At 42.4% G+C, this 17,950-nt stretch overlaps 2 protein-coding genes across 13 annotated transcripts in view; one reads left to right on the plus strand and one right to left on the minus strand.

Annotated features, from left to right (window-relative positions):
• Positions 1–11,150, minus strand: part of ALKBH8 (alkB homolog 8, tRNA methyltransferase) — a 64,345-nt gene extending 53,195 nt beyond the window's left edge. For 4 of the 5 annotated variants that reach the window (XM_026069334.1, XM_026069332.1, XM_026069335.1 and 1 more), the window contains exon 1: positions 3,971–4,002. In XM_026069334.1, the coding sequence (XP_025925119.1) occupies positions 3,971–3,988 (18 nt within the window). In that variant the 5' untranslated portion in view covers positions 3,989–4,002. Of the gene's footprint in view, positions 1–3,970; positions 4,003–8,261 lie in introns of those variants that run through there. The other variant, XM_026069333.1, reaches the window with a different exon arrangement.
• The window catches only part of ELMOD1 (ELMO domain containing 1), a 61,322-nt gene continuing 47,414 nt past the window's right edge, over positions 4,043–17,950 (plus strand). For 3 of the 8 annotated variants that reach the window (XM_026069339.1, XM_026069340.1, XM_026069341.1), the window contains exon 1: positions 14,157–14,325. The gene's annotated coding sequence lies outside the window, so the exon portion shown is untranslated. Of the gene's footprint in view, positions 4,111–14,156; positions 14,326–17,950 lie in introns of those variants that run through there. The other 5 variants (XM_026069342.1, XM_026069344.1, XM_026069338.1 and 2 more) reach the window with 4 other exon arrangements.

Here is a 17,950-nt window from a genome sequence, read left to right on the forward strand (position 1 = left end):
CTCTATAGCATAATCCCTTTCCCATATTTTCAGGGTTTCCTCTCTTCTACTTCTTTCCCAAAAATCCCCAAAACAGAGCCAGACAAACAAACTGCAGCTCTCTGTCTGTCTTTTCCCATTCTTTTACTACATGGATCCCATAACAACCCTTCTCTTCACCTCAAAAATGTTAAGCAAATATAGTGGTGATTGGCATAGCTTTTTTTTATTTAAATATACCAACTGCTCCACCAGTCTGTCATCTGTTTGCATATCTTCCAGCTTGCAAGACTGGTCCCCAATACCTAAATTGCAGACACAACCACTATAATAGGACAATGTATCACAGGAAAGCGGTAAAGGTCAAAGAAATGATTCATTTTACTATTTGATGCAACCTTGCGCTGAATGCCTTAGTAAATATTTGATTAAAAAAATGAAAATATGTTAGTAAAATTATAAAAAAATTGAAGGGTTGAATAGGAGCTGTAATTATATATTCCTTGTGGCTGCTGCAGCATTACCATCGTCAAAATGCACAACCATTATCTGTAGTGCTGAAAATCTTTAAAGGGAACCAGAATGAAAACAGCACCCAGTAGAAGTAAGATTCTAATCCTCCAAAAAGGAGCAGAATAAATGCTGCTGAAGAAAGCCCAGTCTTTTGCCCCTCTTTAATATCTGTTGTTTCTTTCTCCTACCCTTGCTTTTCTACTCACAAACTCCATTTTATAGCAGTCTCAAATTAAAACACTTGTCAAAGAAAACGAATCGACAACAGAGGGTAACAATGTTTTCTGGCAAACCTGGCAAGCTATCAGCAGGTAAGCTCCAACAACTTTATCCCGAAATTGTTTCAGATGTCCGCTATCAGGTTTGAGACATTGCATGAGTGGCCATAACAGCTTGAACCCTGACCTCTTGGCCACACATTACTCAGTTTTTGCACAGATTCACACTGACCACATCAAACTTATATTTACTAAATAAACTAAATAAAGTACTTGGCACCAAGATCCATCCTACCACCACTACATTGTTGCCAGTTCCTACAGTCTCTTTTTTAAAGTTAATCTGAGCATAACCACACTGACATGCAGTGTAAGCATAGCGTATGAAAAGTAATTGTCACTAGTGACAAATCTCTAACAGGGCACAGTTTCAGAAAAGGAAAGGTGTCTACTGAAATAATTCATTTATGTGACTTCGGAAACATAAAGTGTAGAGGCAGAAAAGCTCAATGGGGTTATCCAGCACATCTTCCTTCCTGTAAGAGATGATTATTCATTATGCATTTATTAGCAATTGTCTCCTATCTCCCTTCAGAGACTGTTCCAAGACAGAGCTCACTAAGGGCTTTTGCTTATTTTCTGTTCTTATTTTCTCCCTTCCTTTCCTGAATCTTTTGGTACTTTCTTAACTAATCATTTTCCCTTCTTGATTGCAAACATGTCAGCAGTCCACAGTTCATTCCTTGACAAAACCACCGTTGCCTCCAAAGGCAACAAGTTCAAAATACTTTCCTATTGAAGATTCTTCATTTAATCTTCAACTAGGGTTAAACACACACACAACACTCTCCTTAACACTCATTAGTCAAATAACAATAGAGAAATCTCCAACTGGCTTAGACAAAAAGCACAGTGAATTTATATTTCACCTGGGAAAGAAAGAGCACAGAGGAAAACATAAAGTTAAAATGCTAGTTCATCTTGCTGCATAAACAGCGAAAAGAATATTCTGAGAAATCAGATGTGCAGGCTGTGCGGAAGGGAGGTTGCTGGGTTTTGTTTGTTTGTTTTGAGAGAGACTTCAAACTATACAATTTCTTGCTGGAGCTACTGGTTACTGGCAGGTAGCATTGCAGTAACTCATGGGAAAAACATGGGGTTTTTTGTCTTTGCCAAGAAAAGGAGAACAAAAGATAAATGCAAGTAAAGGTATCTGGAAGAAAAAGGCTCTCACGAAAAGAGGCATCTGTTTACAGCAAAGCTCCCCTAAGTACATCTAACAGGCTAACCCATACCAGAAGGGTTCATCTGATTTGCAGGCTTGTTCAGCAAGCTCATACCTGAACAAGCTGTTCAAGTAACAGATTTGCTCCTAAAGGCTTGGTCTGCCCAGCTGTCTTTGCCATACTGCGGTGAAAAGAGGCCTATAGCTTTACAGAGACTGCCATGTCTTGCCCATGCAGGTCTTCTCCTTGAGGGAATAAGCAGTCTCAAATCACTTCACAGAAAAGTATAAGAGAGACATGTCTTTGATTTTGGTGAGGTGGGGGTGCAGAGAGTAAAAATATTTGGTAATGCATAGGATGAGTTCACTGTTTGGAACCATGCAAATCGGTTTCAGATAGAGAAGTTTGGAGGCTATACACATCACCTCTACCCATCAGACCACTGTCAGTCAGCCTCTTCAGAACAGGCCCAGCCAGAAGAAAAGAATATCGAAGTTAAAGGTCTTTTACACAGTATCTACAGCTCAGCATCCTGGGCAAGTACATCCGATGTCAGAGAAAAGCAGTTCTGGGTTTAAGCAGGCCTCAGAGAGCAAGCCCCCACAAACTCCCACATTTTGTAAGCAAAAGTCAGGAAGTAGTGGCCCAACACCTGGCAAACTAGCACAGAAACCAAAGTGGAAATACTACTTTCCACCCTTTCATTACCTCTGAACTAACCAATACAATAGGGACAGATGAGGTGTGACTCAGCTGCCTAAACCAAGGTATTTAAAGTCCGTGGAGAAGCCCTGCCCTGCACCACCTAGTCTCTTAACTGCTGCTCCAGAAGATGCAGACCTTCCCTGAGTGCTGTCTCATATCTGCCAGCATCATGCAGACGTCTCCAACCCCTGAAGGTGTCCCAAATAGCACTAGACACCTTCGCTGGGACAGGAGAACCTCTCCCTGGATCTCAGTGTTGTTATCAGAGGCCTGACTCTGCAGCACTAAAACCAAGTCTTCCTTGGCTTCAAAGTCAAGGAATCGCAGTTATACATAAGTAGAAAACTTTATCTGGTAGCACTTCACGCTCACTTTCCAAAGGTCAACACGACTTCGAAACACGCACCCAGCAGTGGAGCCTGCATCACTACTGTCGCCTCCCTGCACGAGCATCGGGCAGCAGCTCCTCACAGCGCACCCCGCCGCTCGCACGGCTTTAGCTCCGATTACAGCGGGTTGCACAGTTGTTCTGAAATTATTACACGGAGTAACTGAAAGCGGAAACTAGAGCCAGTTAAAACTGGAAGCTTTAACTAGGACTGCAGCGGAGCGGGGGGAGACCACGGGGGCTGCAGCGGGAGCCGCTTGGGAAAACAAGAGCGCCTCATTCAGCCGAGCGGCGCCACAGGGAAGTGACCAGCAGAGGGAGCACTACGCTCAGTTACCAAGTTTTGCAGTTTACTACTGAGTTTGCGGTTGTCCGCTTTTTTTCAGACACATCAACGCGTACAGCACCTCCAGAGACACAAACACAGCAAAACGCGTAGAAGAAACGGCACGCAAAAACGCTGAGGTGGCGATTTAGAAGTTCCGGCATTGTCCAAATGTGCCAGAAAGTGCCGGTGCATCTCTGGGGTTATTCTCGCAGCATTTTTGACAGTGATGCCTGAACCTCCCACCGATATCCCTTAAATTCATGGGGTTTGAGCACTTGTTTAAAATATATACATACATATATATATATATGAGCATCTGCGCATACCGTTCTGCCCTTACAAACAGGGTTTGTGAGAGCAGCGCGCAGCACACTCAGGGGCTGGCGGCTGGCTCTGCCTCCACCCCGTTAAGCGCCCCCGCGCGGGAGGGAGGGAGGGGGGCCGCCGCCCGCGCCCCCGCGGGCAGCCGGGCACAGCACAGCCCCCGCTGCTGCTGCTGCTGCTGGGGGGGAGCCGAGAGGAGAAACCCATCTTACACCCGCAACGGCCCGGGGTGGGAGCCGCTACAGCGGCCGCTACGACGCCGGGCCCAGCCGGCGCCGCCGCACGTTACCTGGCTGGAGGCGGCCATGTTGGAGGAAGCGAACCCGGCGCCGCTGCTCCGTCATGGCGGCGCCCCGCCTGCGGCCCGCCCCGCGCCCGCAGCGCCCCCTCAGTGAGGCGAGGGAGGGGGGGGACACGCCGTGCACTGCGGTAGGTTTTTCGCGGCGCCGGTGAGGATTAGGGGTGGCCGGGAGCGCAGGTAGGGTTTCCTGTCGTGTGTGGTATTGCTTGCGGACGGGGGGCGACGCCTCGGAGGCCGCAGTCAGATAGGTCCTCACGTGCAGCCTGCCCGCGTTGCAAACGGGGCTCCCAGCCTGTTTTGAAGTGGTTAGGGGGCCGGGGGTTCCGGAAATGAGGGGAAAGGGGGTACAAATAGTCCTCTGTATTCGGTCTCCTGCCTTGGGTACATGCTTGTTTTTCCTCACTGAAGCACGAAGGGCCCACGGGAAACTCTGTGACCTAAATCCTGCCCAGAGACGCTTAAGCTGCCTGTCTGCCACCCAAGCCTTGCCTTGCCTCCCCTCCCCTCCCCTCCCCTCCCCTCCCCTCCTTGGGTTTTCTGGGCGTCCCAGTTGCCTTTCCCTCAGTCACTTCAATTCCTTTCTCTCTCTCCCCTTTCTTCACTGTCTTTCTGCCATTCCCCCATTGTCAGGCTCTGATCCTCTCCCGCTTCTCCACCCCCTCCTATCTTTCATCTTGTTTAGCACTTCACCTCTGTTTTTTATGTAACTTTTTTAAACGGCTCTACCTCCTTATTTCTGTTCACTCTAAGAATCAAAACTGTCCAAGCTGTACTTGTTGGCAGTCCCTCCCTTCACTGCCTCCTTTTCTCTCCTGGTAAAACCTGCTCTTTATCTTCCTCCTCCCAATCAATAAGTTCTGCTGCTGAGCTTGCAGCAGAAAAGTTAACATCTGAACCCACATCCCCAGGGGGGAAAAGTCACCCTGTGCCATGCTGGGCTCAGTTCCTTAGCTAGTGAACTAGCATCCCAGCAAAGGGATATACAGAGGGATTATACATACTGATAAGCCAGACTCTTCTCCAGTGTACCTTGCCTAGAGCTAGGGATCCCAAAACATGTTACATGAACCATATCCATCCACACTGTGGGTTAAAGACAGCTTTGCTGCTGCCTGGGCAGAGGTGTTTGCCTGGCAAGGGCTGAGCATACCCTACAGGCTCTTACATACAGTTCCTGCCTGTGTGCAAGCATTTATCTCAAGGCAGACAAGAGCGGAAGTAGGAAGGGAAAGGAACAAGGTGAAATGAAGGGATGGGGTCTAGTTTGTAGGGATACAAAGTCAGAGCTGCAGTATGGAAGCATGTGGCTAGAGGACATACAGCTGGCATCATTACATGGAAGGAGGGAAAGGAAGGGATGTGTCAAGGGGTACGGAGGAAAACATGTCAGATGAACATATGCACAACCTAGCACAGAGCTAGTATCCAGAGCTATAGTGTTGTCAGTACCCACAAAGGCCACCATCACAGCTAGCACTGGCCATATCATCTCTGGGATGCCCAGCACTAGGGACAAAGGAAGACAAAAAACACATTGATACTGCAAAGGCATCAGTAGGCCAAACAAAGAGTGACCCTGGGGATCTACAGCAACATTTCCCCAGGCTGCTCATCTGCTCATTAGCCACCCCATAAAGGCTTCTTAGTAAACACGTGCTGTTGAGCAACCTGCTTCTCACTGAAAGGAAGGAAGTACATTCACAGCTCATTGGCTCCTGCATAAGAAACTGATGCCCTGAATCAGAGATACAAGTCTTCTATTCCCCTTCATTTTTCTTTATCATTATAGACTAGACTAGCTTTATACTGCACTCCTGGATCAATACTACCCTTTCTCCCTTCTTCCTCTAAAATACTAAAATTTAATATTACCTACTTTTTCTGCCTTTGGCAGGTTAATATTCTACTTCTCAGCTTATTCCTTAAAAACTGCATTTTTTTTTCCTTTTCTGTTTAAATACCAGGCTCATTTTCTTTCTCTCTCAAACTCCTGTGGGTATTTAACCTTTTTCAAGATAATTAGATATGGGATTCCCAGGTGGGCAGTATGCAAGGCAACTAATGAGCTTTGTAAATCCATGGTCAGAAGCCAGTTCGATGACTTTGTCCCAGATCCACTCTCTGGAAGTCTACCCATGCAGCTAGGTAGAGCTGTGCTTATTGGGGGGGGGGGGAAGGGAAACTATCTCCCTTGGAACATATACTATGACTTAAGCCTGACACAGCTATCCAGCATGCACGAGATACAAGCACACCAAGGATGTGAGGCTGGAGGGGCACAACTGCCAGCCTATGAAGATAGTATTTGGCTAGACAGGGTCATCACCTTCCTTCCACCACAGTCAGTGGCAGTACATCACTCTACATCCTTGACCCAAACACACCACCTGTGCCCTCACAAGATATTATGATAGCACAGACTTTTGCTTACATTTTCCCATATGTGAAGTTTGAATATTAACTACCTACCTAATGATGGTATAGCAGGGAGTTTGTTAATCTTTGAAAACACCAAGTATTATCATCTGGCCTTTTTGTAAGCCAGAATGAAATGGGGAAGAATAACCAGACACAATATCAACAGCTCTTCTCTCTATTAGAGTGTTCTCTAAGGCCCTCAGCCTGGGAGTTTATGAAACCTGAAAGATACCAAAAAGCTGATTCTAATGAAATCACTTTGTATTTCATTACCAACTTGTTCTGACAAGTGGAAAACACCTGCCCAAAGGTTGTTTCTGTTTTACTGTTCTAAATGCCTATGTTCTGATTCAACACCCTGGTTGTGTGTATTTTATCTCCCTGGGATGCATTGTTGGTAGGTAAGAAATAGAGCATAGGCTTAGTGGAACGTTACATTTCAGAGCATAAAGGACAGATTCAGGCTACTGCCTGATCCTGGTGTTCCTTAGTCATCACTTGGGTGAAACTACTGCTTCATTCTTTGGACAATTACTTTCTGCGGGAGAGCAGGCGTATTGTGTAATTTGTTCTTGAAATGTCTCTGTATGGTTAGCATTGGTCAAGAATTTGGAGGGCATATTAAAATAGTGTTTCAGTATCTTCTTTGTAAACATATGAAGATTTTACTGCCATAAACAACATCCTTACTTAGGAAAATTTCACCAATTAAAAAGAAAATAATTAAGAGCTGGTTGTGTTTTTTTTTTTAAATAAAAGCTGATTGTAGTCAAATCAGAACTGCTATTCCCCTTACAATTTAAGCCCTGAAGCATTGTGCAGTCCCTTCTCATGCTACATTACATGCACACAAACTCCTCCTCCAGATACCACAGTATTTACTGACCACAAGTCAAAATACAGCTCCATATGCCTAACTACATTGTCACTGACTAAACAACAAAACAGCTCACAAAAGTGAGGATTCAAACTTATTTATGTTTTATATTTTATTCTCTGATTAAAAGTGCTTTGGGAGAAGCCTCAATTTTTCTAAGTAACTTTCCCATTTTTTAATAATATTTTGGTTTTAAAATATCAATACATATTTTAGTTTGAAATTAAATTTTCAGAGTTTTCTTAACCAAAAAAAATGCTTTCTATCAAAAAGTCCTGGGTTTGGCTCTATTTTCTTGTAATTAATAAACAGGAAACATATTCTAAAGCAGAATATCATGCTCCCACATATTCATTGGTGAGAAATAAAATGCTGTTGACTTTTCCAGGAGCAAATTACAATACTCACTGTGCTATTAGCTATTCTGTCTTTGCCACATTCTCGAGGAGACAGTCAAGGTATTGTCTATTCCTTCTAATTCCCCATCCACTTTATATGATAATAAGTAAACAGGTAACAACACTTGTATTTCCTGTGAAAAATATAGGTTACTGATCCATATGCAGAAAGACAGTCTTACTCCCTTTTATACCAATGCAATCCAAGCCATGCTTTAGCCTAATGTGATCACACTGGATTTCCGTCACTTTCAAACCCAATTACAAGAAAATCACAGGAAGATAGTAGGATTTGCTGTATCAAATCCCTTGATTTAAGAAGCTGCAGTTTAAGAATCATGACAAATAGGATATGGTTCAGGATAGCAATTTGTTACAGAAATAAGAAAAAACCTTTGAGTACAAAATACAGCTCAAAACCACCAAAGAAGAGTACTGTAGAGGAGTACCCTAATAAATTAGAAGACACGGATTGTTTTAGGAGAACATTCATGTAACTGTTAGGGACTTTGACAAATATCTATTGACCTAAATTCAAAATGTGCTGCTGCCACCACTTAGGATAGTAAAATTCTCCATAACAAACCTCTGCAATGCCAAAGGCTTATATTTTTCAGGAAGATAGCAAGGCTTGCTCTGTGCTGCATGTCATTTGATTCTGCATTTGTGCTGTTCAATGCTAGATTTCATATTTCTTTCTAAAAAAGAAAAACAACTGAAAAACAACTTAAAAATTCTTTAGCAATTGCATAAGACTAAAAACAGAGACGGGGAGAAATCTAAGCCCTGGTAAAATCTACGGAAGTTGTGCTAGTTATTACAATGAAGGCAGGACGTAACCTTATTTTTAAATACTAGTAAACAAAAATCATTTATTCTCAAGTGACTCAAAAACATTAAGCAATGTCAGTGTGTTTTCTGACTTCTAAGCTTTAGGCTACACTCTCTTCATACCTTCAAGCTTTTTTCCACAAACAAAAGACTTTGGAGGGTTTTTTTTTTCTTTTCTTTCCTTTAATGAAGACTGAAATTCTCCTGACATCTCTAGACTTAGGATATTGGAATTTTAAGAAAAATATTAAATAGTATAAATTTCATGACAGCATTGTAAGATTTGGCAACACTGGCTATGTGTCACAAATTGGTGATCATTGGTATGTTCACTTCCATCGTTATGGGGAAGTAAACACTTTTTGTAAACACTTTTTGTGGAGCAAGTTTCTTTGACACAACAACACAACTTTATCTGAGGTTCCAAGCAGGCAGATTTTAGTTCTGTGGTGGGACAGCTACAGATCTTATTCAGGGCACCTAAAAAATCAGTGAAAGTTTAGGTTTGGGCAGGGGGTAGCTACTTCATAGTACTTCTCCTATGCAATGAGATTGCCTTAATGAAATGTAAGCAAGTGTTACCAGACTGGGGCAGAGGAGGGACAATTTTACCTTTTATTGTCAGATACACTTTAGGGGTGTATCTGCACTCCTTGGTCACCATTAACATCCTTATATATACACCTTCACTAGAATTGGAAGCATGTCCTGTAGGCTTAAATAAACAGAAAATCTTTGATCCTTTCATGGAGAGTTCTCGGAACATTTTTCTGAACTTTCAGGTACAAGCCAAAATTGTGGGGAAGGTTGAAGGACAACCAGTATTCCAGAGATTTAGGCCTGCCTTACCGTTGTAGTACTCAAGGGAAAGTGCACCTAGGCTTTCCACATCATGCTGAGCTAGAATTGTTAGCCAGAATTAAGAAGACCACAATAAAGGTTGGGTAAGAGGACACCAAATGAGGAGAAATATGTGGATGAAAATTGGAATTCAAAATTCTGTTGTTGCTACAAGAGTTTCCCCATATTATCTTACTTTGAATACAGTTTTTCTCCGAAATAAGTTTATTGGAAGGGCAAATTAACAAGCAGCTCTGGCCCCAAAATGTCTTCTTGTTGCCCTGACTACCACTAATTTAGTGTATGGATAGAAACATGGCTAGGAACACTTCCCAGGCAAGAGTCTGTGTTCAGTGACTTTTCTACAAATGACTGCAATTACAACGTGCATGTCGCAGGTCTGAAGACCCTTTGTGGTCAGTATTGTCAGGACAAAGCTCCAGCTCCTGGGAGGTTCCTGAAATGTGCGTGCGAATGTTGACAAACAGAAAATTCCTCATTTGGTTAAGGCAAAATCTAAGAGATGTAAATTCCCTAGGCACAATTACTTTAAGGCATAATATCCATAAAGATCAACTAGCAGCTCCCAGTGCAGCTCCTGTTTTGCTGTCTGCAGCCACCTTTTTTCCACTCACATAAAACCTCTCAGTGAATGGTTCCCAGCCTTCAAAGGCCCACATGCTGAGTAAATCAACACACTGCAGGCAATTATTTTGCCCTCAGTTTTAATTTTCTGAATTTTCTCTGGCCATAAGGAATACTGAAGATTTYGTATTTTAAATCTTTCCAAAGCCCTGTCTCCTCTGCTGTAGGGATGCTGCTGGCATTTCCCATGTTCTACAAGAGGGGTCCCCATGCAGGCTAGACCCATGGACCGTTGTCAGTTGGGCACTATGAGTCTTTAGCATCAGACTTTTAACTGAAAATACTATACAGCTACAATACTACATGATAGGTCCATGGATCTTCTATTCTAGGCTTGGAGATAATTAATGGTCTGTAAATCACTACTGGAAACACTACTCCAAAAATGACTGAGTCTGCTGTTGGCCATCTGTTGAACAGGAAATACTACTTTTACTGCCCAGGTGATTCTTTCTCTGCATTTCAGGCAAAGTCAAGGGAAGATCTTATGCTAGTCTAGTTCACTTTCTGGGGTATCAGAAGAATAATATGAAGTACTGAAAGAACCATACAAACTACTGATTCCCCTACAAATCACTGAACCCATCAACAAATACTTTATTTGGGCCTTGGAAGCAACTTACTTAGATTTAAACAAAACACTTCTGTTTTGTCTGACAATCCAAAGGCTGAAAATGATTACCTCTTCTTCAAAGTCTGCATGTACTTTACATTCTCTTCTTGCTCTTTAGGTTTGTTTTCCATGATGAGACAGGAAATACTATTTTTTGGAATCCCTATTTTAGTTATATTATTCTCTTCTGGCCCTACAGTCAGAATCTTACACTAACCTGGCAAAACCCAGTTCTGTCACAAGCAATGAGGATTTGGTAGGCATTCAAAATGCAATGAGACCCTACACAAGGATCCTCCCTGCTATCTACACTAGGCAGGTGTTCTGCTTTCCTGCATATCCTTGGAAACCATCACTTCTCATAGTTATCCTTCAGGGTGTAAATGTATCATAAGGACAATCATATAATATCAAGCAGTGAATTTGCCTACTTCACTAACCAGTATCTTTTTAAAGACCTGGTGCTTGCAGTCCAGACACCATCTGCAAAGTTAATTTTTAAAGGGAACAATATTGCTTACATACAGAGAAATAAATAATATTAAAAGTTTTCTCAGGTCTTTTGCACTTCCACTTCCTCAGTGCCTACAATGAGACAGGAGAAAATAATGCAATGTATGCCACAGCCTGGGATTCTTCCTTTCAACCCCTTGCAGACATCATCTCAGTAGCTCCCATCAGCTGTTACTCTTGTAATAGATTCATCTTCATTGGAAGAAGAATAGGTGTTCAATCATAAGCAAGGCATTTATGCTAAAATTTTCAGACATGACCGGTCATCTGGGATGCCCCACTTGCTGCTCGTGTAATTGAGTTGTCATTGATTTCTTTGGAGCTGTACATATATTCAACACATCTGAAAAGGAAGTTGTAAATTTTTTAAGTAAGTGGATATGCCAAAAAATGGAAGCATGCAAAATTAGTGGAATTTTTTTTACAAACACCAGCTCTCTGTGACTCAGTTTGTGAATCTGTATGACATTTTCATAAATATTTATCCAACTCACCAATGGTTGTGAATCTTCATGAATCATTGCTTGTGTAACACTTTGTAGTCCTTGAATGCATATGCTGCATTTCATTCAAAGTGTGGATCTGATTAATTACAAAGGATAAATGAAAAGAAGAGTACATAAGAAATGTTCATGCCCCTTTTTGTTTCCCTTGTTGAGTATTTGTTTCAAAAAAATTCTTTATTATAAGTACAAAGCTTTCTTCTTCACGCATACATAAATATGCTGGGCACACACCTTAGCGGAGAAGATAAGGACACAGTATGATGTTAACCAGCTTATTCAAGTTTGTTCAGTTTTATTATGATAAAAAAGCAAGCATTTTTAGCATACAGGATCTGATACTCATGTCTACAGTGCTGTTTTTTTGTTTTGTTTTGTTTTGCAAATCTCCTTCTATATGGCAAGAACAAACAGAACAATTTAAATTAAAGCATTATAGCATTAAATGCTCTTAATTCATATGAAGACAAAGTCCTTTCCAGGAGAATTCTTTACTTCAGGAGATGGGGAAACTAAATGAGCATACTGGCTGCTTCACTTAGCTGTCATCTCTCTAAAGTCTATATGAGTAAGCCTGACACACATCATCTCTCATGTTATCATCATCTACATGCTTTTGTTATTGCCTTCTGTGTTAAACTTTACAGCATCTTCAGTCAAAGGAATATGAGTGAAACGAAGTGTGGCGCTGTAAATGAACAAGATGACTAGGAGAGCAGTTTAAGAAATGGTCAAAAAGGCTGTGTGCAGACTGCTTTAGTTGATATAATACCAATGTGCCAGAGTCATGTAATACACCATCACAGAAATTTCTGTATGTGATACTTGTCCTGAGCTAGGCACAAAGAAATGACAGCTGTTCCAATATTTTAAAGTAGAGTGTGGGGACAGATCTCAAGAATCAAAATGATTCCACAAATAGCAAGAAAATAATTCTTTTCTCAGTGCTCTCTTTTTAATTAGGGTAACCAGATTTCTTAAACAAACAAAATTATGTAAGTTAAAGATTCAAAATGTATTTTGTCATTTCATCCTTCTCTTTACCACAGCAGGACAGTTCTTTATAGCACGTTTCTATGGCATTCTGCAGCCCAACTGTAGGCATGTATTTGGGGGGCGGGGAGCGGGAAGACATCTGCTAGTAAGTACCCGTACACCCCTCAAGAACACAGCTCCCAGGAGTGCAGTCAACAGCCACCTGAATGCACATGAACACCAAAGAGGGGAATACCTGACTGCACCACATAATTCAGAATCATGCTGATTGCCTGGGCACTGCTTGGAATGGGGATGAGTGAATTACAGGCCCCAAATCCCATCCAGTAAATCCCAGCCTGATTACATGATTACACAGAGTGAAAACAGAGGCTCATATGTACGTTGTGCAGTGTCAGACATAAACAAAGATGCTAACCCAATTTGCACATGAGTATCCTCAGATGAAAGGCTCCAAAAGTGCAATGATTCTTACACTTAAGCAAATGCACAGATATTTAGTGCACACTTCTCAATTCTCATGGATCCCCAAGAGGGACTGTATTTCTTATTCTGTATTTCTTATATCTCTTTTTATGTACTCAAAATAAACTATAGAACTCCTGGCAGATATATAAAAGTTCTTGGCTACCATGATATAGGTGTAAGAATTGTATTGCAAGCACCCGTCCTGCTGCAATTGTAGTACAGTCCGGCAGCCAGATATCAATTTACTACAGACACCTTTCACTACTGAGCTAGCAATGGCTAGCATACCTCTTGCATGATTCCTACTCCCACCAGCAGCCTCACACACTTCAGATTCCTCCCCTGCGATGATTGTTACTGAACTTTTTTTCATCAAGGAACTTACACCCCAAATGCATGTGTGTAGAGTAGTGATGACTTGGGTTCAGCCAAATGTTGTCCTCCCCCCTGCACTTTTACCTGAGCATCCTGTTCAGACTGGACTATATGACACCTCCCAGAAGGCACAGCTGGACATTTGCTCAGTGGCATCATACACCTAGGGTAATCTGAGCTTGATTCCTATCTGAACATCTTGACAAAAGTCCTAGCATCAGATTCACAAATTACAGAGTTCTTTTGCCATCTGTTTGCTACTGGCTCTGGAAAGCCTCCATTTCACCACATACCAGTGTTTGGTCTTTTCTTGTGGAGGTCTAATCCCAAGGCCCTGTACAGTTTCATATAAACACAGGGGTTTCTGAATGACAAGAGGTGTGATGCACTTCCACATAGAGTGAGGGCAAATAGCTATTTAAATGGAAATCAGATTTGATGTGTTTCAGTAGACAAGGGTACTAGGAGAAAAATATAGCCATTTTAATACACTTTTTTTTCCCACAAGCAAAAAAGTTTGTTCAGCTCAGTGAAAGCAATAAAGAAACACAGCAGTTGGTTTTACAGTACTTAATCTGCTATCGTTCCTTTGATATCACAAGTATCTTTGTACTTAGCAGTATGCTTCCATTACAGCAATTTTCTTTTAAATGCACAGCACTGTCACCAATTATCTCTTGCATTAAGTCACTCCTGGCTTAATAGAGCCAGAAGATCAACCACTAAGAAATAAAAAATAAAAACTCTTAGCTGATCCACAGGTCCCAGCCCAGGAAATGTGCTAGCAGCATGATTAAAGACCTGGCTGTGTCAATCACACCCTGACAATGCCCAGCTGACAAAAGGTCCCCTGAAGCCCAGGGCAGGTGAGTAGGATTAAAAGCAGCCGGAGAAGGTTTTAATTTATGCTGAGAGTAGTCTGAGAGTACCCTGTCTGGTCCTGAGTAAGACTAGGAGTAAACAGAATGATAATCTGAGCTATTGGCCTCTAAAATTGAGGTAAGAAAAACCCTTATGTAAACAGGAGTTTGTTTTTACTCGTTTCTTATCTTTCCTTACTACAACTTTTATGATTATTCCAATGTTATGCAAAATATATCCTTTTTCTTGTCTGTTTTTAGTTGAATACAAATATAAGTGAAATATTTCTGCTGCTGTCTATGTTTATTACAAAATGAAAAATATTTTTGTTAAAAAGAAAACAAAATGAAATATTTTCTGTCCTTCTATGAAAATATTAGCCAAAGAGTAATTTCACATGTGCATGTAATAGTGCTTGGGTGGCACCTTTCCTGAGGAAAGAAAAGTGCTGGAATGTGTCAGAACCACATGAGGTTCTTCACAAGGGCATAGCATGCAGGCTCTTTGTCAACCTTGTCTTTTAGCAGTAAATTGTAGAACAACAAGGACTTCCATCCAAAATAAAGAGCAACTTGAGTTTTTGATTTTTTCACCAATATCTGAGCTAGGTCTGTCGCTATCTGTTTTTGCTGTTCCTGACACCTTCTTTCAACACTAAATTAATCATGCCGGTGACCTTGCTGGCTTTTATTACTTGCAGCAGGCTCTATGAGCTATTGCTAGGAAAGTGTGACAGTGCTCAACTAGTGGGACCCTGTATCTATTTTTCTAATATATATTTCACTGCCGCTTCTAAATACAGGCAATATTTCTGCTATAAGGTACAACTTCTTCCACTTGCTGTAAGTTAAAAAGAATTGCATTGTTTGTAGGAAAGTACAGCATAGCAAAAAGTTTTCTAGCTGTTTATAATCATAAGAGCTGTCTGTGTTTTAATCTATGCCCCTGTTACCTTTAAAATACTATTTTTGACTCAAGCTTTGGTGAGAACAATGATGCTGAATACAGGAGGTATAGTGGTACAGGTAACTTCCATCCCAAGATATTGAGTGAATGGGTCCATCAAACTGCAATTGGATAGGTTTTTGACAAGTCACGTGTTATCAAGTTTGGAATGGCACTGTATGACTATAGGTTAGCAACGTACCGCCTAATTTCAAAGAACTGGCAGAAGGTCATCTGGAAGACACCAACATTATTGGCCTTAATAAGGGTCTATTGGTACCTTAAATTAGGGTTACAAAAAAAAAACAATCAAAATCTGCTCTAAAGATGTGAAGTAAAATGGAATAAGCTATAACATGACCTTACCAAAGGCAAATATGACTAGGCAAGTATGGCATTTTCCTTTGACAGGATTACTGATTTTTTTAGACAAGAGCATTGTTCAGGGAAAAGCTAGATCCACGGCTTCAGGAAAGCGTGTGCTATGATGCACAGGGAGATTGCTAATTAAGTTGGAGAGGAACAGCACAAACACTGCCAGGTAACCCATATAGCTAGGTTTTTGCTCTCACAACACAAGGCTGGAAAAAAGCCTACAGCATTGATGGCTTTCAGAGAGTTACTTGACTGAATTTAACATGTGAAGTAGTAGTGTGTTAAGTAAACTTCTTGGCAACAAGAAGCTGGAAGAGTCATTAACACAAAGGGGGACTGAAATGTTGTACAAGAACTGGATGATTCTGCATTTGTCACTCTTGCCTCCAAGGAAACTATAGAGAGCAAGGCCTTGTTTTTCAAGATTAATGAGAACTCTTGCCATAAACTATCAGTTGCAAATGACTACAAAGAAGAAATGCCCAACTGGATGGCTATGGGCCAACAGTGTGATTTAGCCATGAATAACTTTAGGCTGGAAATTAGACTTCTAACTATCAGGGATATGGGATTTTTGGGCAGCCATCTGCAACTGTAGCAGAAGAGAAAAACCTAACTGTGTGAGTGGGCTTTCCCCCCCCCCCTTCCTTTTTCATTGAAGACTGATTAACTATGGTCTATGGTAACTTTAAGTTTGCCACAGGAGCAAGGGACTAGAGTCAATGGCCCTTTCCAGCCTGTGTTTTACACTCCACATTTGTGGACAAAAGTATGGCATGTGGGAGTCGGGGGGAGGCTACTACTGTAGCACGGATCTGTCTTTTTTTGATACTCCTGATATATCTTGCACAATTGTGGATGAATTGTCTTACAAAGTTCAGTGTGGACCTATTTGGGTGAAGCATATTTGAACTCTGTTACTGAAACCTGTGGAGAAGTTCACCAGTACTAGGTTTAATCCATCTGGGGATGCAGTGGCTCCTCCTATGTGGTGCTAGAGCAGTTCCTGGCAGGCACAGAAACTGAGAGCAAGGATCTCTAGGGGAGGAGGAGGGGGGAAAAACAAAACAAAAAATTGATCTAGAAACTGGAAATACTACCATGGTGCAGGAGGAAGGAGAAGGAAATAGCTTTCTGGTTGCATTGATTCATGGAATTAAGGCTGAAGCCTTACTTCAGTATGCAAAACACGACTCAGATAAATGAGGTTGTAAAGCTGCAGGCTGAAACCCGCTGTTTAGTGGGACTCCTTTGAGCACTGGGCCTTGGTAGTTTGTGGACCGCAGAGGCTGCTTAGCCTGTCCCTGCTTTTCAGTCAGCTCTGCAGATCAAAATATCTGCCAGTCAGGTGCATCAGGCATCCTGATGTCATGAAGTGGAAGAGGGTCTATATAGCTCTAGTTGAAGATTAAGTAGCAGTGTCTTTTGCCTTGGGTGTAAGACATGAATGGCATTTCTTAGTCATTAAGTGCTTGACTTGGTGACCTTAATGTTTTCATCATGCTTCTTCAATAGTTGATTATGGACTGAAAATGACTGAAAAAGGAGGACTTGAAAGAAAATTAAACCATGTCCCTTTAACAAGCATGCAGAAAGCTATTTTCAGGTCCAGCATGGGAAGCATTTGAAAAAGAGGTTAATTAGCGTTTTCAAAGGACAAGTAATGATTAAGAATCTACTGGACAAGGTGGGGGTGCCAGAGTGGCCTGACAGCCTGCTTACAGCTTCAAAAGATCATCTGGAGAAATGCATGTAGCAGTAATGACAAAGAGAAAGCCAGACTATTTGCCTGCTGGCAGCAGTTATAGCACTGGGCACCTTCAAATGCTTCTGCGGATGCTTCAGACAAGCAGCAGTCGCTTCCCTCTTGGAGGGGAGAGCTGTACAAATAGACCGGCAGGCCCAGGATTGTGATTAGCAGGCTTAAACTTTGTTCAAAACCCTCCGGCTATTCTGCTGGGGAGGAGAGGACCCGAGCTCCTCGATAGGGGTGGGGTGGGATGTGGAGGTAGGAGGCTGCCTTGCTGGGATGCTGCCCTAGCCAGCTGTGACCTTAACCCCTGGGAGATGCGCCCTGCTCTACTGCCATCCCGTAACTGTCTCGTGTCAGGCACAGACCCCACCAGGCATCGCCTTTCCTTGGCGCACGTGGGGAGGAGGGGAGGGAAGGTAGCTCAGCTCGGGGGACAGCCGAGGCTCGAAGGAGGGCAGGAGGCGCAGGCAGCCCCTGGGCGCCGCCCGGCCGCAGCAGGACCGCACCGGGCCCGGCCGCGCCGCCCGGCCCTCGGGGGCACGGAGCTGCCCCGTCCC

This window comes from Apteryx rowi, unplaced genomic scaffold (genome assembly GCF_003343035.1).
Source record: "Apteryx rowi isolate R43461 unplaced genomic scaffold, aptRow1 scaffold_292, whole genome shotgun sequence".
Taxonomy (NCBI): Eukaryota; Metazoa; Chordata; class Aves; order Apterygiformes; family Apterygidae; genus Apteryx; species Apteryx rowi.